We start from the raw sequence: 21,437 nt of genomic DNA, 5'->3' as shown, positions 1-21,437 counted from the left end.
TTCTTTATCCTTACTTCTTCTCATTGTGACTATGATGTGTCTTGGTGTCTTCAGGTCTGGGTTGATTCTGTTTGGTACTCTCTGGGCTTCTTGAACCTTGATGTCCTTTCTGTTATTCAGGTCTGGGAAGTTTTCTTCTATTATTTCCTCTAGAATGTTTGCTTCCCCTTCCTCTCTTTCTTCCTCTGGCAGGCCAATATGCGAGTGTTACTTCTTTTGAGATCATCCCATATATTTCTTTTGTTTTTTTCAGTGTCTCTCAGTCTCTTTTTAAGCTCTTTCACCTCTTTCTTCGTTTTCTCTAACTCACCCTCTGTCTGACTAATTCTGTTTTCTTCTTCTGTTTATCTGTTAGTCTGCTTTCCCTTGCCTCAGCTTCTTTCTTCATGACAGCTATTTCAGCTTTCAGTTCTCTAATTGCCTCAAAATAATCAGTATTTTCCTTGGGGGTCTCAACTGTTGTTTCCCTAATACTGCCATTCCTTTCCTCCAATGTTGTTTTCATTTCTGTGATTAATAAGTTTATTATTGCTTGCATACTTTTCTTATCTAAGGTTACTTCTGGCTGATTTGTAGTTTCTTCTGGGCTCTTGTCTTCATTCATTGGAGTAGCAGTTTTGTTTGTTTTTGATTTGCCCATTTTTTTGATTAATGTGTTTCTTTGTTTATGCTCTGTTGTTCCTCAGCTGTTGTGTCTTGAGTACAAGCAACACTGTACTAAATACCTTTATGACAATTACATTCACCAACCTCAGGAATTACAGTAGCAACTGAAGCAAGTGTTGAAGCAGTTTAATCACTACCAGTTAGCCAATTTCTCCAGTCCGTGAAAGAATAGTAACCAAATCCCAGTGAAGAAGAAAGAGAAAAGAAAGAAGGGATAGCAAGAATAGACAGTTATGCAAATCTACTATCCACTGTATATTCTAGCTGTAGCAAGAGGGGGAAGGGAACTAGAGCAGAGATACACACATAGAGAGTCCACTCTGAGTCTGATTTCTTCCCCAAAATAATTCAGAAATTCAGAAAGGCAAAGAAGAAGGAAGGAAGAAGTGTATGACAAGATGTAAAAGAAAAAAAGAAAGAAAAAGAAAAAAAAGAAAAAAGAGACAAGTGAGAGAAAAGGGAAAGATAAGAAAAAGAGCTGTAATTAAAGAGCAGTTAAAGGAAAGGTTTTTTTATTACTTTATTTTTAATTTAATTTAATTTAATTTAATTTTTTTTAATTAGCTAGGAGGAGGAGGTAGGGGAGAGTCTGTAGAGGAGGTAGGAGTAAGGAGATAAGTTCCTCCAACAATAGATAAAATGCCCACTACCCTAGCAATGAAAGATACCCTAAGAGTTAATTCTGATCTACCTAAAGGGGGGGAATATATATGCCTTTATATAATATTAATAATGAAATAGAGCAGGGTAGAAAAAAAACCCTGTCCCAGATTACCTCAAACCTCATGATCAGAGGCAGCTGATTGTTAAGAATGAGAAAAAAAACCCTCAGGACTAGAAAAGGATATCTGAAATAGACAATTATGCAAATACTATCCACTGTATATTCTAAAGGAGCAAGGGAAGTTGAGCAGAGACACTCGCATTGGGAGTCCACACTGAGTCAGAATTCTTCCCCCAAATAATTCCCAAATGTGTCAGTGAATTCATAAAAGCACACTGTTTGGTAGTGTGGGGCCTGGGGCCTGTGGCTTTGGAAGCTGTAGGATTAAGGAAGAAAGGATGTCAAGAATGAGAAAAAGAATAAAAAAAGAAAGAGAGAGAGAAAAAAGAAAAAGAACAGTCATAAAAGAGCGGTGAAAGGAAAGAGTTTTTATTTATTTATTTATTTTTAATTATTTAATTAGCTATGCAGGGTGAGGTGGGAGGGTTGGCTACTTAGAAAGAAAAAAGGCCAGAAGGTTTCAGAAGGGTATAGACTTAGAATGAATGATACTCCCTGGTGCGACAGGAATTTTGGTAAAGAAAGGGGCTCAGCAGGGGAGCCTGGTAGGAGCTGGACCCCAGGGACTGGTTATGGGGGGGAGGGGGGGTGGTGTGCTTAATAATTAAAAGGAAAAAAATTTTTTGTTTCCTTTTTTTCTACTCTATTTCTCAACCGAAATTAAGTTATAGTCACCTCCTTGGTGTTACCGCTAGGACCCCTTATTGACTGGCCTACTAAAGGCAGAAAATCCTACTGTTTCCAGAAGATGTGGTCAGAGCTCAAGCCACTAGCAGCTTCTCAGTCCGCCATCTTCTGGGAACCTCTCGGGGGTTGGGAGGGGAATGTTTCTTGAACAATCTGTTTATTGATCAGCAAAGTATGGTTTATAAGGGGTTGTAGGAGGAAGGAAGTTATCCATTCCATATACGGTTTTGGAGAAGAGGGACAAAGAGAAATAGCGGGTTGAAAAAGGTCAGAGCATCCCTAGTAAATGTTGAACAAGGGGTTTAGTTTATCAAAGGAATGAAGGTAGTAGAGTTATCAATAACTAGCAGACAGAGGAGCCTTAAGAAAGGAGATACATCATGTAGGATTAGAAGGTCCGGAGTGGGTTGGGAGTACAGAGGATGTTCTTGCTTATAGTTTTACAGAGCAGAACAATGATGTGTGGGTCATGTATGATCAGAGAAGATGGATTTCTATTAAATTCTGAGTAAATGAACCAACTGGTTTGAGAACAAGGAAATGGGCTGCAAGCATGGTCCTTTGTGAAGCAGGGAGGCTTACAGAGGAGGTATTTCCTGGTGGTCGATTTCCCTCCGTGCTCAATCTCAAGTAGAGTGAGACTAATAGGAAAGGCCATCCCTGGAGCTCCAGTGGCACAATAGGTTAGCTCGCGGCACTTACAAGAAAGGTCATGCCATCTAGACTCCCACTTTTTACTAGGAGGTCCCACACCATGCTCTACCATATCCTTTCCCTACACTTTAATATATATATATATATGTCTTCAGGTGTCTAACATTCTCTCTTCCTCTCTGTCTTCCCACTCTCTCTCAATTTCTCTCTGTCCTATCCAGCAACAACAGCTATAACAACAAGAACAATCACAATGAGGGCAGCAAAATTGGGAAAAATAGCCTCCAAGAGCAGTGGATTCATAGTGCTGGCACCGAGCCCCAGTGATAACCCTAGAGGCAAAAAAAAGTAATAAAGTAATAAGAAATAATATAGGGGGCTGGGTGGTAGTGCAGCAGGTTAAGCCCACATGGTGCCAAGCATAAGAGACTGGTGTAAGCATCCCGTTCGAGCCTCGGGTACCCCACCTGTAGGTGGTTGCTTCACAAGTGGTAAAGTAGGTCTGCAGGTGTCTGTCTTTCTCTTCTCGTGTCTTCCCCTCTCTCAGTTTCTTTGTCCTATTCAACAACAACATCAATGGCAAAAATAATAATGACAACAGGGTCAACAAAATGGGATAAAATGGCCTCCAGGAGCAGTGGATTCATGGTGCAGGCACCATGGAGGAAAAATAATAATAATAATAATAACAACAACAACAACAATATAATACTTAGGTATTGGTTATGTGTATGCTCGCACTCATTCAGTACTTTTTCTTCTGATATTATCTTTTATACTATGAACTAATGTGCACTAGTTGTGACTTTGATAATTTTCCTTGTTTTTGGACTTGTAGTAAACTACAGCATTTAGAAGTTTTCTGTAGAATAACTTTATTGATAATCTCCAATAAATTCTTTGGTCTCCTAACCAGAACTAATGTTAGTGAAAATAACCCACAGTACCCAAATAATTATAAAGCTGATACAAAATGCAGATATAAAGGTGACTAACAGATTTTGTTTAATATATATATATATATATATATGTATGTATCTGATTTCTGATTTTTTCTTTTTTTAAATGTATTTGTTTCATTATTAGTATTATTATTTTTTCCTTTTTAAAGATTTTAAAAATATTTATCCCCTTTTGTTGCCTTTGTTGTTTTATTGTTGTAGTTATTATTGCTGCCATTGTTGGATAGGACAGAGAAATGGAGAAAGGAGGGGAAGACAGAGAGGGAGAAAGAAAGATAGACACCTGCTGACCTTCTTCACTGCTTGTGAAGCAACACCCTTGCAGATGGGTAGCTGGGAGCTTGAGCCAGGAACCTTAAGCTGGTCCTTATACTTTGCACCACCTGTGCTTAACCTGCTGCGCTACTGCCCAACTATTATTATTATTATTATTTCCCTCTAGGGTTATTGCTGGGGTTTGGTGCCTGCACTATGAATCCACTGCCCCTGGAGGCCATTTTCCCATTTTTGTTACCCTTGTTGTACCCTTGTTGTTATTGGTTTTGTTGTCATTGCTGTAGTTGTTGTTGAATAGGACAGAGAGAATTGAAGAGAGGAGGGGAAGACAGAGAGGAGGAGAGCAAGATAAACACCTGCAGACATGCTTCACCGCCTATGAATTGATCTCTTTGTAGATGTGGAGCCAGGGGCTCGAACCAGGATCTTTACACCAGTCCTTGTGCTTCGTGACACGTGTGCTTAACTCACTGTGCTACCTCCCAAACCCCCCATCCAGTCTTTACTATGGTCCTGCCTTCTCTTCCTTTATAAGTCACACCTACACCTATTGCTAGTTACCAGTGTCCTTTCCTTTTTCCTCTTCTTTTTCAGGTCTTAGGGTCTTGATGGAATTATAGTTCAGAACCCCCTGGTCATTTTCCCCTAATACTGTGACATTTTTAATTCATAACTTAGACAACAATGGTTGTTAAAAATTATGTAACACTTATGCCGTTGCTAGATAATTGTGTGGAATGGTTTTACAGTTTTTCCTTTATATTTAAGGTGACGACCCTTGTCAACACAAGCAACAAAGGCCCATCTGGTAAAAAGAAAGGGAGATCGAAGAAAGCCCATGTACTGGCTGCATCTGTAGAGCAAGCCACTCAGAACTTCCTGGAGAAGGGTGAACAGATAGCTAAAGAAAGTCAAGATCTCAAAGAAGAATTGGTTGCTGCTGTAGAAGATGTGCGCAAACAAGGTAGGCAGGCAAAATGTATTCATGAGAGGTGTATTTTCTTTTCCTGTAGAATCAATGAATATTTTCTCAAAAGAGTAGCAATTTTCTTCTGTATTTGCACATGTCATTTTAATCTGCTGGAATTAGATACATAGAAAATTGAGTTTTAAATTATTTTTTAATATTTATTTCTTTTTTTGTTGCTTTTTCATTGTTGTAGTCGTTGGATAGGACAGAGAGAAATGGAGAGAAGAGGGGAGAGAAAGACCTGCAGACCTTCTTCACCACGTGTGAAGCAACTTCCCTTGCAGGTGGGGAGCCGGAGGCTTGAACAGGGATCCGTACGCCGGTCCTTGAGCTTTGCACCACCTACGCTTAACCTGCTGTGCTACCACCTGACTATGGAGAGATTTTTTTCCTGTGTTAGCACAATAGCAGGGGGACAAATACTCTATTACTTCCATTACTCAAATTCCTCAGGTTGTTTTCCCTTAGATAGTGAAATCAGATTCTTGTTTCAAAGTTGGACTTTAGGGAAGAAAGGAAGAGAAAACTTCTCCTTACTGAATCACTGAAGACCCAGGTCTTTAAGATTGAAGGAAAGGGGAAAAAGCAAAGCAGTGTGATGACATTACTGTTATTTTGTGTGGTTTTCATATTTAACTTTGCATTTCATGGCTTTCCTTAGGGGACAGGCACAGACAGACTTGGTTGAGTTCACATGTTACACAGTGCACAAGGACCCAGCTTCTAACCCTGGATCTCACCTGCAGGAGGGAAGCTTCATGAGTGGTGAAGCAGGGCTGCAGGTCTCTTGGTCTCTCTTTCCTTCCCTCTCTCCCTCTCTCTCTCACCTTTCCTTTCCTTCTCAGTTTCTTTCTGACTTCATCCAATAAATAATGAATAAAATTTTAAAAATCTACCTAGCTATCAAAGGGTTGATCACTTGTTAACTATAATGCTGTTTATTCACCATATTTAAAATGTTCAAATTGTGATAAAAATGTAACAGCAAATATATCCTGTTTTACATTTCCAGTTTAGTAATTCAACCTGCTGAGTTGAGGATCTACATTATATTTTCATTTTGAGAAGCTGAAAGTCTATACCTGTGAAACATCTTCCTCTTCCTATATGCTCTTCCTCTATGCTCTCTATAGAAATCTTCATGTGCTTTTTTTGCTCACTGGTCTGTCATCTTTGGAACCATGTCTGATCAACTGCCTTGTACATTTTAATATCAGACTGTTTTGTTACAGAGTTTCAGTGTTTTTATAGATTCTAGATCACAACCCCATATCAGATAAAGGTTTGTAAATAATTTTCAATATCAATAAATCATGTTTCCATTCTGTTGAATGGATTAACATAAAGAATTAAAAATAATGTTTAGATGGAGGAGAGAGACACCACAACCATAGCACTGAAAATTTCTTTAATGCAGTGGGGACTGGGCTTGATCCTGGGTCACACACATGGCAAGCAATACACTATCCAAGAGAGCTATTTTTAATTTTATGCAATTTTAATTGAAAATTATAAATTGTAATGAAATCAGAGTAGACACTTAACTCCAAGAACAGCCTCCCTACTTCATGCCTTGCCTCTGAATTCTACATTTCTATTATTTCTTTCTCCTTCTGAACGTAATTATAAGTTCCTTAGATTTTAACTCCTAAATATTTCTTAAATGAAAGGCTGTATTTATTTATACAAAGCACTGTATCTTACCTATCCCAGGGTGTTTATACACACTATTAATTTCACATAGTTACAATTGATTCATCTTGGTCTTCTTATCCCAGAGAACACTTTTGCAGATAAGTTCATTAAATGGTTAAGTAGGTAAATCAACCTTTTGTTTCCTCTCTTCTTGAAAATCTACCATTTTGGACATTCACAGCTGAATATTTAGTCCTTGAAAATAGCAGCCTTCCTCCCAAGGATCATGACTGTATGTGCTATTGCCCTCTCCCCCATACTCTTCTCCTAAAAGTTAATTTATTTATATTGCATTGTTGTACATTGTTAAATGGAGTTAGATAGTAGTTGTTGCTGTACCTCTTAGTTCTGGTTAGTGGTTTTGCTGGGCCTCAAACCTGGGGCCTTTCCCATACAAGTCCTATATGCTACCATTGTGCATGTCTCAGTCTAAATAGTTCATTTGAATTGTTTAATTTTTCAGAGTTCATCAAGTGTGGACAGGATAGATTGGGCTGTCAGAAAAGTTATGACATATTTTTTCTGTGTTGAAATAAGAAATGTCAGCACTTTTTCAACAACAACCTAATATTTGCTTTTATGATTTAGCTATGTGAATATTAGCAAATAAGATATGTGTTCATGTTTTAGCCATGTGGAATGTTTCAAATCTTCAAGTAGTATTGAAAATTGGTGACCCTACTAAGTTGCAGAAGCCAAATTGTTTATTTTCATATATGTTCAGTTTGGATATATTTTCTTGTTTTCTATATTGTATTTATTTTTACTTTAATCAACATGTAATACAATGCATCTGTTTGAAGTGTAAAAATTGAATTTTGATGAATGTGTGTACCACAAATCCATTGCCACAATCAAGATAATGAACCTGTTCCTAGTGGAGAGAGTTGTGATTGACACAAGGTCTCAGGCCACCTTATTTTTTTTTTTAATTTTTTTATTTATAAAAAGGAAACATTGACAAAACCATAGGATAAGAGGGATATAGCTTCGCACAATTCCCACCACCAGACCTCCGTATACCATCTCCTCCACTGATAGCTTTCCTATTCTTTAACCCTCTTGAAGTATGGAGCCAAGGTTATTGTGGGATGCAGAAGGTTGAAGGTCTGGCTTCTGTAATTGCTTCCCCGCTGAACATGGGCGTTGACAAGTTGATCCATACTCTAAGGCCACCTTCTAAAAGCATTTATCTTTTATGGGGATACATCTTCCCATTTTGTTCCCTTAATAACCTTTTAGTAGTCCTATATTTTTCCTGCACATTATTTTAACTTCACTTTAGAAATTAGTATTTTTATTTTCTCATAGCTTATGTAAGATAGGATTTTTGAGAATATTATAACTAACATCCTTCTTGGTCAAAGAAGCAGGTCTGCAGGTATTTATCTTTCTCTCCCCCTCTGTCTTCCCTTCCTCTCTTGATTTCTCTCTATCCTATCCAACAACAACAGCAATGGCAACAATAACAACAAGTAGGGCAACAAAATGGGAAAAATGGCTTCTGGGAGCAGCAGATTCGTAGTTCAGGCACCTAGCCCCAGCAATAATCATGGAAACAAGCAAACAAAAAAAATTATGCATCAGGAACAATTCTTGTGTGTGGCAGGTATAAAACACAACTGTCATTTGGCTTTCTAAATTGTGTCAAGTTCAAAGGAATGTTACTATATTATTAGGCTCCTTTATCTCTCAGATTCTAGCAAGAGAATGGTAGCTACTAGAGTTAGGGAATAGAGAATGGGTAACGTAGATAAGCTGTTACTTGTATAGGATGGAATCTAGACTTTGGTGGAGAACATAATGCATAAATACCAAGACTTTAGGGATATATTTGAATCTTCAAATATTATCAGTGCATGGAGAGATTGCATAATGGATTAGGAACCAGGCACATGCAGGGCTGGATGGTGGCTCACCTGGTTGAGCCCACATGCTACAATGCACAAGATCTGAGTTCAAGCCACCAGTCCCCACCTGTGAGGAGAAAGCTTTGCATATCTCTCCCTCTCTTATCTCCACTTTCCTCTTGATTTCTGACTGTCTCTGTCAAATAAATAAGGATAATAAAAAATTAAATAAAGCCACATGCTATCTAAGTATTCTGTTTCATTGGTCCTTAACATTTTTAATTTCGTCAGAATAGTTAAAATGAGTTGTTTGTTATGCCTTTACAGCCCCAAGTCTGGTCATATGATATATGAAAGGTAATATTTAAGAAGGAAGTTTGCATGTTAGTTCATCAGGGCTTTAAATATATGGTTGGAATTTTAATGTTTCTTTGGCCAGATGATGAAAATTCAGCTCACTTTTTACATTGGTTTCTTCATTTATTTTTAGAAAGGAATGGTAATAGTTGTGTTTGACTAATCAAGTCACCACAGACATAAAATAAACATCCCTTTAATAGCATAATACTATTGTGTAGGTGTCAGAGTAGACCTATTTATTATTACTTATTAAAGTGATCTATATTCGTATAGATACAGCACTGATTTCTATGATTAGCAGTCAAGACCTTTCCTAGTGGGGTGCTGGGATTCTGAATCAGAGTTGCCAGTCTTTGTAACAAGATGTGGCTTGTGCTTGCTGTATTCTAAGAGGGCCTAATAAACTGTGATTGAACAGTGGCATAGCCAGTGAACTGTACATAAAGTCAGTTTCCAGTGAGTAATGGGAAGGGAGCTATTCCAGTCAGGTTGTCATACTTGAAGCCCTGGATCAAGAACTATACAGTTGGCCAGCAAATAGCAAAACATCCTTAAACTTTGTCACTGTTATCTTTCTATATTGCAAACATTCTTAAGGATAGAATCATGCAGGGATTCTCAAACTTTAATGAATAATAGAGTCACCTTTGCATATGTCAAGGGCAAACCCCATAGCTAGAGCTCAGGTTCAAGCCTCTGGTCCAGGCCTGAAGAGGGAGGTGGGGGTGGGGCAAACTTCACTAGCAGTTAAGCAGGGCTGCAGGTGTCTTTCTCCTTCCCACTATATTCCCCTTGCCTCTCAATTTATTTTTATCAAAAAATAAGAAATAATTAACATAAAACTCATTTAAAAAGCTATATAATCACCTGGGCAACTTTTGACACTCATGATGTGATCACCTTTGTCCTTTTATAGGGTGAAACCCAAGAATTAAGGTTGGTTTTTTTTGTTTCAGTTATTTATTTATTTTTCCTTTTGTTGCCCTTGTTGTCTTTTTATTGTTGCTATAGTAGTAGTTGTTGTTATTGATGTTGTTGTTGTTAGATAGGACAGAGAGAAATGGAGAGAGGAGGGGAAGACAGAGAAGGGGAGAGAAAGACACCTGCAGACCTGCTTCACCGCCTGTGAAGCGACTCCCCTGCAGGTGGGGAGCCAGGGGCTCAAACCGGAATCCTTATGCCGGTCCTTGCGCTTTGTGTCACGTGTGCTTAACCCACAGTGCTACCGCCCGACTCCCTATTTTTTTTTTTAAGTTTCCTAGATGATTACATTGTAGATTCAATTGAAAAGGAATTAGAATAATCCATTTCTTGCCCATAAGTTTCACTTAAATGGCTCGTCAGTTCATGATATTCAGTTGATGTTTAACATTTGGTAGCTAAGAAAATCAGTCATTGTACTTGATCAGCTTGTAGTTTACTTAGAGATAAATAAGTGACATTCATGTGTGAGGAGAATCTAATCTCTTGTATTAAGGTGTTATAAATAATGTGCTGAATGCTGCATTACTATGCCTGGAATGTTGTAGTCCTATGAAGTTCTTCTAAGATCATGGAATATGAATAATGAAACAACACTTTGGATTTTGTTAGAGAAGTATCACTGGAAAATTATCTATCTATAGATATGTGAAGGCAGAGAGACAGTATGTGAAAGAGATCTCATCCCTGAAACTCTGTTCAGTTCTGTGGGGCCATACTCCAAACTGGGTTGTACATACAGCAAAACAGCACACTATCCAAGCTGACTATTTCACTGGCCCACGTTGACTGCATTTAAAATTGCATGCTGCTAAAGCTGCAAACACATTATCTAAATAAAAAGAACAAATAGAGAATCAGGTGGTGGTGCACTTGGTTGAGTACAGGCATTACAGTGCACAAGGACTTGGGTTCAAGCCCCATTCCCTACCTCCTGAGGGAAAGCTTCATGAGAGGTGAAGCAGGGCTGCAGGTGTGACACTGTCTCTCTCCCCCTCCATCTCCTCCTCCCATCTCAAATTATCTCTGTCTCCAAAAAAACTTACATTTAAAAATTAAAATAAAAAGAATAAAGAGAAAGTTAAAGTACAGACCCTATGGTTAAAGAGGCTGGTCATATACTCTGTTTTTGTTACTATATGTTGCTGATATTCTACCACTACCATCCCAGACAATTTGCAAATCTAATCCACAACAATGACTTACTACATTGTATGTTTTGGAGTCTGATGCATAGGCAGCCTTTATGGCACCATTCAGAAACCTGTCACCAAGTGGGAGAAGATATGAAGGACAGCAGTTTTGTTCAGTTACTGGTGGGAATAATTGTAGGTACTCTGGAGAAAGTTCAGGTTGGCTACATAGGACAATGCAATGGGTACATATTTTTGTCTAGAAAACAGGTGTGTGTGGGGGGCAGGTGGTGGCAGACCTGCTTGAGTGCACATGTTACAATGTGCATGGACCCAAGTTGCAGCCCCCAGTTGCCACTTACAGGGGGGAAAGCTTTGCGAGTGGTGAAGCAGGGATGCAGGTCTGTCTGCCTGTCTATCTGTCTATCTACCTATCTATGTATCTATGTATCTATCTCTATCTCCTTTGCTCTTGATTCTTGTCTCTATCCAATAAATAAATAGAGATATTAATAAAAATAAGTTTAAAAGAAAATAGATGGGAAGCCAAACTATGTATCTAACAACAGAATTTATGGTTAAGTTGAGAATTAGACTAGATTGCATATAAGAACCTCAGTTATTTGGAATGAAAAATATAATTGTTCTAATGGGCCACAGATACTTAGTATTGAACTGCTATTGTAGGTGATTTCATATTTTTGTTATTGCTGCCTCTGTGAATCATATGTTTCTCAGGATCTGTTTTCATTTGATATGACTGTATCACTGTTTCCTTGAAGAAACTTGAAATTGGCAATTTATAACCAGTTCAATTGTCTCAGGATTTTTTTTTATTTGCTCTGTAATGACATCTGCTAGCAATTGGATGCTCACATACTGTCTTTGCAAATCTTCCTGGATTTGAAGTGTACCCAAAAATTGTGCTTTCAAAAACAAGCCCTAGTCATGTTTTCCTGGTGAGCAGATCCACTTTATAGTGAAACCCAGTGGCTGGATCTGTGCCCTTCCACTGCTGTATTCTCACACCTTTTCAATCCAGGAACAGTTGCTTGGACTTCTTGTCTCCAGTGAGGGAGCGTTTTGTGGTTGTCTATATGCTGTTGATTAACCACAGATAGGAAGTTAACACATGGTAGGGGCTGGGCAGTGGCTTACCTGGTAATGCGCTCATCTTACAATGCTCCAGGTTCTTAGACCTGCAGGGGGAAAGCTTCACAAATCATGAAGCAGGACTACAGGTCTCGGTCTCTCTCTCTCTCTCTCTCTCTCCCTCTCCCCCCCCTTTGACTCCCTTTCTCCCCTGTCAATTTATCTCTGTCTCTATCCAATAAAAAATGAACCATAGAAAAAAGAAACTTAATACATATTCTAGCCACTAAAACGTGAATATGGAGATATTCTTGGTCCTAACACAATCTTAAGGGATATTACATGAAGCAAAGTCACAAAAACATGCAGATAAAACAACAGGCTTCTTTATAGAACCATTTTCTAAATAAGAGTTGATGAAACTAGTCAATACTTATGCAGGCTTTTTTATTGTTGTTTTGTCAGAACTTCAAATATGAAGCAGTATTGTGATAGAAACATGTTTCTGCATAATTTTTAACATAACAAGTATTTATTGCATAATTGATGATCATGTAGACAAAACCATGAGAAATGATAGTAGATATGACAAAGTTATTTTTACATCTCTAAGAAGAGATAAATCTTCATTCCTAGACGTGCAGTGGTAGTTTCCTACCCAGTCTCTAAAAACTATAGTTGGTATTGCCTTCCTCAGGTCTGGTTGAGACCAGTTTTTAAGCCAAGATGTTCCTATGGTTCCAAAGGTCCCTACCACTCCTTCTCCTCCACTCAGCATAGAAACATGTAACTAGTAAGTAAAATTAGCACAGCAGGAGGGAAATGTCCTGGCCTCTTTCGTGCTGCAGTTTGCTTTGAAGTCAGTCTATTTCTAGAGAAGGACAGTTGTTGGTATTGCAGGAATACGGCTTCTTCTACAGGTGCCCTTTTGCTTGCATGTAGGCTAAAATTACTGTCTGGGAAGATGGTGTCAGAGTTGGCAATAAGTCTAGAAATCTGGATTAGGGCAGGGAGAAGTTTCCAAATATGGGAAAAGTATAACTGTTAGCCCCACTGATCTGACCGCAGGCCCATGTCCATTCATATTTAGCACAGGAGCCTGAGTAACCTCTGCATCCCTGTCAGTCTGAGCTCACATTCCATGTGGCACTCATTTCAGGACCAGTTTTCCTTGAATGGTCGAGCATGTTGACCTAACCTCCCTTCAAAGAGTGGGGCAATTTCTACCATTGTTATTCTACATTGAAGGCAAGGTCATGCAGAGGCCAACAAGATGGTTTATAATGTTGTTCCTGTTGGAGATGAGTGGTGATGTTGGAGGGAGGGATCTATTAGGGGTCTAGGCCCATCATATCTGTGTGGGAATCACAGGATTCCCTGAATAGGGCCCCAGATGATGGGGTGGTCTGATAGTTATTAGAAGGACCATCATTAAATTGTGCCAGTCTCTTGACCTTATCAAGCTTCTGTAGTCCTTATTTTATTTGACAGGTTTGGGCGTAGAGTGATTGAGTGAAGTAAATTAGGAAGTAGGTGAAGAGGGCATCTAAGTCTAAGTAGAAAATATTTGATTAAGTTCTTTATGGTGTCATTTTAGGTCTTTCTAAGTGCTTGCTGCACTTATTGAGTCACTGTAGACTACTGCACACTTTTACTTTAAGGTATATATTTTCCCCTAACTTATGGATACATGTGCACATGTGCCCTATCTCATGGGCCCTGGCTTGTATCTAGATTTTATAACTTTATTAGGAAGTGTGCCACCTGAAGTGGAACTAAGGAGTCCTATGAGCTAGGAAAGGTCTCACCTGAGTATTGGAATTGGAAGGTTGATATCCCAGGCCTGCATCTCTGAACAAAGTCTGAAGTGAAGCATGTCAAGTGGTATTGGTTGCATTGATTTGGTTGAGATCAGCAAATGTAGTATCAAATGGTATGGATTAAGAGAAGCATAAAGGAAAATGATGCTGCCACTTTAAGTATAATTGTTTTGGGCACCAGGGCAATTATACTGGAGCCACTCTGCTGCTCTTGATGGATTTTTTTTTTTAAGAGAGAAAGAAAGAGAGAAGGCTAGGCACCATACTGTCACTCAACCATTCAAGAGGTATTCTCTGGTGCAGTGCATGATGCTCAACTATGCATATGTACTATTTTGGTACTGGGAATATAGAACAGAGAATGAACAAAAAGACATTTTTTTTCTTATGTTCTGAGATGAGATAGCAGGGTGATGATGTCAGACTATAAAATATAATATATAAATATAACAAACAAGAGCAGGATACATGAAAATTAAAATTGGCATTTGCACTTAAAAAAGCATATAACTTTGGTATTGTGAAAGATGTGCTAAAATAGAAAATAGTTCATAAATTTGGGGAAAATTATTTGTAATTTTCATATCTGATGGACTTGTATCTGAAATATACAAAGAACTCTTGAAATTAAATGATAGCAAAAGAAGCAACCAGGTTAAAAAGGATGGGCAGACGTCCAGAACAGATTTGCCATCATATATGTACTATACACACACACACACACACACACACACACACAGAGAGAAAACAAGCACATGAAAAATATCTGCCACCCTTTGTCATCAGGAAAATGCAAGTTAAAGCAACAAAGAAATTTCATTATGCCACTAGAAGCCATAAAATCACTAGAGTTGGCTGGTGAACCTGTTGAGTGCACACTTCACAGTGTGTCAGGACCTAGGTTCATGTCCCATGTTCCCTCCTATTGGGGAAAACCTTCACAAGCGGTGATGCAGTGATGAAGGTATTTTTTTCCTCTTTCTCTCTCTCTTATCTTCCCTGTCCCCATCAACTTCTCTGTGCCCAAAAAATAAATAGGTAATTTTAAAAAATCCCCAAAGCTGGCAGTATGAGATGTTGACTAGGATCTGGAGCAGCAAGGACTCACATTTATTCAGATGCCAGGTAACACAGCCACTCGGAAGGATGGTAGGCAAGATTTTGTTAATAGAATTAAAGTTATCATGTAGAGAAGTAACCTCAGACCTGGATTTTTAACTCACTAATGTTTTTTAAATTTTATTTATTATTGGGTAGAGATAAAATTGAGAGGGGGAGGGAGGTAGAGAGAGAGAAATAGTGAGATACCTGCTTCACCCCTCGCAAAGTTCCTTCCCCCTGTAGGTGGGGACCAGGGCCTTGAACCTGGGTCCTTGCACACTGCTGTATGTGCTTAACCAAGTACACCACTGCTTGGCCCCTGACCCACTGATTTGAGACTTGATTTCTGTACATAAACAAACTAGCCAGTTAGCATGAAAAATACTTTTTTTCTCCCCTTTCCTCCAGTGTTAATGCTGGGGCTTGGTGCCAGCACTACTAATCTACTGCTACTGGTGGCCATTTTTTCCATTTTATTGCATAAGACAGAAAAAAATTGAGAAAGGAGGGAAGAGAGTAAGACACACACCCACATACCTGCTTCACTTTGTGTCAAGTGTCCCCCTGCAGGTGGGAGCAGGAGGCTCATATTGGAATTCTTTTTTTTTTTTAATATTTATTTTATTTATTCCCTTTTGTTGCCCTTGTTGTTTTATTGTTGTAGTTATTATTGTTGTTGTCATTGTTGGATAGGTCAAAGAGAAATGGAGAGAGGAGGGGAAGACGGAGAGGAGGAGAGAAAGACAGACACCTGCAGACCTGCTTCACCGCCTGTAAAGCGACTCCCCTGCAGGTGGGGAGCCGGGGTTCGAACCGGGATCCTTATGCTGGTCCTTGTGCTTTGCGCCACCTGCGTTTAACCCGCTGCACTACAGCCCAACTCCCCATATTGGAATTCTTGTTCAGGTCCTTTTGCTTGGTACTATGCGAGCTTTACCCAGTGCACCATTGCCCAATGCCCTGAAAAAGACTCTTCAAAGAGTAATTTTAGGTATACAGAAAATGAGCAAAACGTGCTGCAGAAATTTATTATACATCCTACAATTAGTTTTCACAATTCTTAACATTTCACTTTAGTATGGTATATTTTCCACAACCAATAAACTAAAATTAGTACATGACTGAGATGTGTATAATAGGGAAGATTAACAACAAATGTTTCTCGAAGGCCCTTAGCAAAATGCATGAGCAAACACAGTGTCAATGTTGGGCTGTGTTTATCTTGATTCTGACTGTAGGATGTGATACATTATGCATCTGCATAACTCACATCAGAGTTGTCAGAAAAGTCATGACTCAGTTTTGCAAAGAAACACATAAAAAACACTTTATGACTTTTCCCACAACCCACTAGTTTAGAAGATTGCAATTCAGGACTTTCTTTTAATGCCACTTATTGAAGTCCATGGAGCATTGTCACACTAAGTAAAAATATTCTTACCTTTCATAGAAAAGATTTGAAAGGGCTTGCATAGTCATACAGAGCACAATAAGAGGAAATAGAAATCTATGGAAAAAAGGAAAAACAGGCCAGGTGTTAGCAGGAACCAGGAAGGGGGCTAGTGCAAAAGGGTCTTATACCAGGCCTGGTGGTGTAACTAGCTAGGGAATGAGTCAAGTTCATTCCTTCCGTAGTTAAGACAGTAATTTATTTTATTATTATTATCTTAACTTATCAGACCACCAGAAATTGTGAGGAAATGGGAAGATAGAGAGACACCTGCAGTCCTGCTACTTCACTCTCAAAGCTTTCCTCCAGTAGGTGGATACTGGGGGCTCAAATCTGGGTCCTTATGCATTGTAATAGGTATGTTAAACCAGGTGGGCCACCACCCCACTGCTGTTTATTTATTTATTTTCCTCCAGGGTTATTGCTGGGGATCGGGGCTGGCACTATCAATTCACTATTCCTGGTGGCCATTTTATTGGATAGGACAGAGAGAAATTGAGATAGGAGGGGGAGATAGAGAGGCAGAGAGAAAGATAGACACCTGAAAACCTGCTTCGCTACCTGTGAAGCTTCCCCCTGAAGCTGGGGAGCAGAGGGTTGAACCAGGATCCTTGTGGTCAGTACTTATCTGTGTTAGTACTTGTGATGTATACTTAACTGACTGCACCACCGCCCAGCACCAGTAATTTAATGTTAAAAGATGCATTATATGTTATTATTTGAATAGCAACATGGTAAAAATGTCAAAGATTAAGCTAATAATAACATGTTGCAGTAACTTAGCGCAGCCTAGTGTGTCTTCTTTGACAGAGTGCACCTATGAACCCGAGTCTCTGTGAATGTGCTTCTAGGTGGAACTTCATTTGTGAAAATAGAAGGTAAAGAAAAGAAAAAGAATCAAGAAGGGTCTTGCTTAGAACATCCAATATAAGGCTTCAGAGACACATAGATAATATGGGGAAATGCCACCTAACATGTAAAAGTTAGGCAGCCATTTTCATCATTAGGAGCTGATCACAAATTCATGGTTAAAATATTAAGAGGGTGGACAGGAATGACAATAACAAAGGAGCTGATCACAAATTCATGGTTAAAATATTAAGAGGGTGAACAGGAATGACAATAACTGAATCCCCTCACCTCCTCTCAATTTTATTTATTAGTAAGAAAGATGGGGAGAGGAAACAAGAAAACCAGGTGTAACTCTGGTCCACGTGCTTCTATGGACTGAACTCAGGAGATTATTGCTTGAAAGTCCAACACTTTATCCACTCCTGGACCCTGCCACCTCCTGGACCCTGTCTCTGATTGTTGTTATTGTGTATCGCATCTTGCATTTCTCTGGCTCACACAATATAAGAGTCACTCTTACCCAAATGGAAGTTCTAGTGTTTGCTATCATATTTGGAAGACGACACTGAGATAGTCGTAACACTGGAATTAGCATTTTCTTCCTTTCTTCTGAAAGACTTCAAACAGTAAACAGGCTACATTAACAAAGATAGTATTTTTTCCTTTTCCTTTTTAATTTTTGTTTTTTAATTTCTTTATAGGGGAATTAATGGTTTACATTCAACAGTAAATACAATAGTTTGTACCTGCATAACATTTCCCAATTTTCCATATAAAAATACAACCCCCACTAGGTCCTCTGTCATTTTTTTGGACCTGTAATCTCCCCTCCACCCACCCCAAAGTCTTTTACTTTGGTGCAATACACCAATTCCAGTTCAGGTACTACTTGTGTATTCTCTTCTTATCTTGTTTCTCAGCTTCTGCCTGAGACTCAGATCATCCTACATTCATCCTTCTGTTTCTGTTTCTGACTTATTTCACTTAACATGAATTTTTCAAGGGCCATCCAAGATCAGCTGAAAACTGTGAAGTCACCATTTTTTATAGCTCAGTTGTATTCCGTTGTGTGTGTGTGTGTATATATATATATATATCACAACTTGCTCAGCCACTCATCTGTTGTTGGACATCTGGGTTGTTTCCATGTTTTGACTATTACAAATTGTGCTAAGAACATATGTGTACCCAGATCTTTTTGGATGGGTGTGTTGGGTTCTTTAGGATATATCCCCAGGAGAGGAATTGCAGGATCATAGGGTAGGTCTATTTCTAGCCTTCTGAGAGTTCTCCAAACTGTTCTCCACAGAGGTTGGACCAATTGATGTTCCCATCATCAGTGCAGGAGGGTTCCTTTGACCCCACAACCTCTCCAGCATTTGCTGCTGTTACCTTTTCTGATGTATGACATTCTCATAGGAATGAAGTGGTATCTCATTGTTGTATTTATTTGCATTTCTCTCACAAAGACTTGGAACAATTTTTCATGTGTTTCTCGGCCTTTAAGATCTCTTCTGTGAATATTCTGTCCATGTCCTCTCCCCATTTTTGGATGGGGTTATTAGTTTTCTTGTTGTTGAGCTTGCCAAACTCCCATAGGTTTATTCTTAATAATTGGATTCGTTTCATTGAAGACGTCTTTAAAATTTATGCGGAAAAGAGTTCTGCCAATATTTTCCTCTAGTATCTGATAGTTTCTCGTCTAACATCCAAGTCCTTGATCCCCTTGGAATTTATACTTTTGTATTTGGTGAAATATAGTGGTTCAGTTTCATTCTTCTGCATATTACAATCTATTTTTTCTAACACCATTTGTTGCAGAGACTCTGCTTTCCCCATTTAATAGTCTGGGCAACTTTGTCAAAGATTATATGTCCATAGGTGTGGGGGCTTACTTCTGATCTCTCAATTCTATTCCACTGGTCAGTGTGTCTATTCATGTTCTAGTACCAAGCAGTTTTGATGACAATGGCCCTATAACACAATTTGAGATTTGAGAGTGTGATGACTCCAATTCTGTTCTTTCTTCTCAAGAGTGTTTTGGCAATTCTATGTCTTTTCTTGTTCCAGATAAGCACTTGTAGATAAACACTTGTAGCATTTGTTCTATTCTCCTAAAAAAAAGTGGTTGGGATCTTGAAGGGGATAGCATTAAATTTGTATATGGCTCTGGATAGTATGTTCATTTTGATGATGTTAATTCTTTCAATCCATGAACATGGAATGTCTTTCCACTTCTTTGGGCCTTTTTGATTTCCTTGAGTAGTGACTGCTAATTTTCAGCAAAGAAGTCTTTCACTTCTTTCGTTAGGTTTATTCCTAGATATTTTTTTGGTGTTGTTGCTATAGAAAAAGGAATTGATTTCTGGATTTCCACTTCTTCTAACTTAGTGTTTGCACAGAGGAATGCCACTGACTTTTGAATGTTAATTTTGTAGCCTGACACCTTACTGTATTGCCTGATGATTTCCAAAAGCTTCTTGCTGGATTCCTTAGGTTTTTCTATGTATACTAACATGTCTTCTGCAGAGGAGAGTTTGACTTCTTCTCTTCCAATCTGTATGACTTTAATTCCTTGCATCTGCCTGATTGCTATGGCAAGAAGTTCCAACATTATTTTGAATACTAATGGTGATAGTGGGCAGCCCTGTCTAGTACCTGATCTGAAGGGAAATGCTTCCCGTTTGTCACCATTGAGTATGATGTTGGCTGTAGGTTTGCTATATATATAGACTCCACTATCTTGAGGAATTTTCCATCTATTCCCATTTTTTGTAGTGTTTTCATCATAAAGGGATGTTGTATTTTGTCAAAGGCTTTCTCTGCATCTATTGATATGAGCATGTGGTTTTTGGTCTTGCTTTTGTTGATGTGGTAGATCACATTGATTGATTTACGATATTAAACCACCCTTGTACCCTGGGATAAACCATACTTGGTCATGATGAACAGTATTTTTAATATACTGCTGTATCCAGTGGCCTAGAATTTTGTTCAGTATTTTAGCATCTATGTTCATCAGAGATATTGGTCTGCAGTTTTCTTTTTTGGTTGTGTCCCTGTCTGCTTTTTTTATCTAAGTGATGTTGGCTTCATAGAAGCTGGAAGGGAGTATTTCAATCTCTTCAATCTTCTGGAAGACTTTCAAAGGTAGAGGTGTTAGTTCTTCTTTGAAGGGTTTGTAGAATTCATTTGTAAAACCATCTGGTCCAGGACTGTTATTCTTGGGAAGGTTTTTTATAACTGTTTCAATTTCATTAGCTGTGATGGGCCTGTTTATATTATCTAGTTCCTCTTTATTTAATTTTTAAAGTTTGTATGTATCTAGGAAATCGTCCATTTCTTCCAGGTTCTCCTGCGTGGTGCCATATAGTCGTTCATAGAAGCCTCACATGATATGTTGAATTTCTGCGGTGTCTGTTGTGATATCTCCAATTTTATTTATGATCTGATTTATGTGGGCCTTCTCCCTTTTTGGTTTGTGAGTCTGGTTAAAGTTTTGTCGATTTTGGTCACTCTTTCGAAGAACCAACATTTACTTTCGTTGATCTTTTGTATGATTTTCTTATTTTCAATATTACTGATTTCTGCCCTAACTTTAGTTATTTCTGTCCTTCTGGTTGATTTAGGGTTCCTTTTTTCTTCTTCTTCTAGATCATTAAGATGTGCAGTCATGGGTGTTGGGTGGTAGCAAAGCAGGTTAAGCGCACATGGCGCAAAGTGCAAGGACCTGCATTAAGATTCCAGTTCGAGGGAGTCGGGCTGTAGCGCAGTGGGTTAAGCGCAGGTGGCACAAAGCAAAAGAACCGGCATAAGGATCCTGGTTCGAACCCCAGCTCCCCACCTGCAGGGGAGTCGCTTTACAGGCGGTGAAGCAGGTCTGCAGGTGTCTATCTTTCTCTCCTCCTCTCTGTCTTCCCCTCCTCTCTCCATTTCTCTCTGTCCTATCCAACGACGACGACAACAACAATAATAACTACAACAATAAAACAACAAGGGCAACAAAAGGGAATAAATAAATTAAATAAATATTTAAAAAAAAAAGATTCCAGTTCGAGCACCTGGCTCCCCACCTGCAGAGGAGTTGCTTCACAAGCAGTGAAG

The 21,437-nt window shown here is 38.8% G+C and overlaps 1 protein-coding gene across 4 annotated transcripts in view; it reads left to right on the top strand.

Annotated features, from left to right (window-relative positions):
* The window catches only part of CTNNA2 (catenin alpha 2), a 1,425,261-nt gene that overhangs the window by 228,063 nt on the left and 1,175,761 nt on the right, over window positions 1–21,437 (top strand). For all 4 annotated transcript variants that reach the window (XM_060187717.1, XM_060187715.1, XM_007531774.3 and 1 more), the window contains one exon: window positions 4,798–4,993. In XM_060187717.1, the coding sequence (XP_060043700.1) occupies window positions 4,798–4,993 (196 nt within the window). The remainder of the gene's footprint in view (window positions 1–4,797; window positions 4,994–21,437) is intronic.

The sequence above is a fragment of the Erinaceus europaeus genome, chromosome 3, assembly GCF_950295315.1.
Source record: "Erinaceus europaeus chromosome 3, mEriEur2.1, whole genome shotgun sequence".
NCBI classification, from domain to species: Eukaryota; Metazoa; Chordata; class Mammalia; order Eulipotyphla; family Erinaceidae; genus Erinaceus; species Erinaceus europaeus.
The sequence above is the reverse complement of the archived record's forward strand: the minus strand, read 5'-3'. Positions and strand labels throughout refer to the sequence as shown.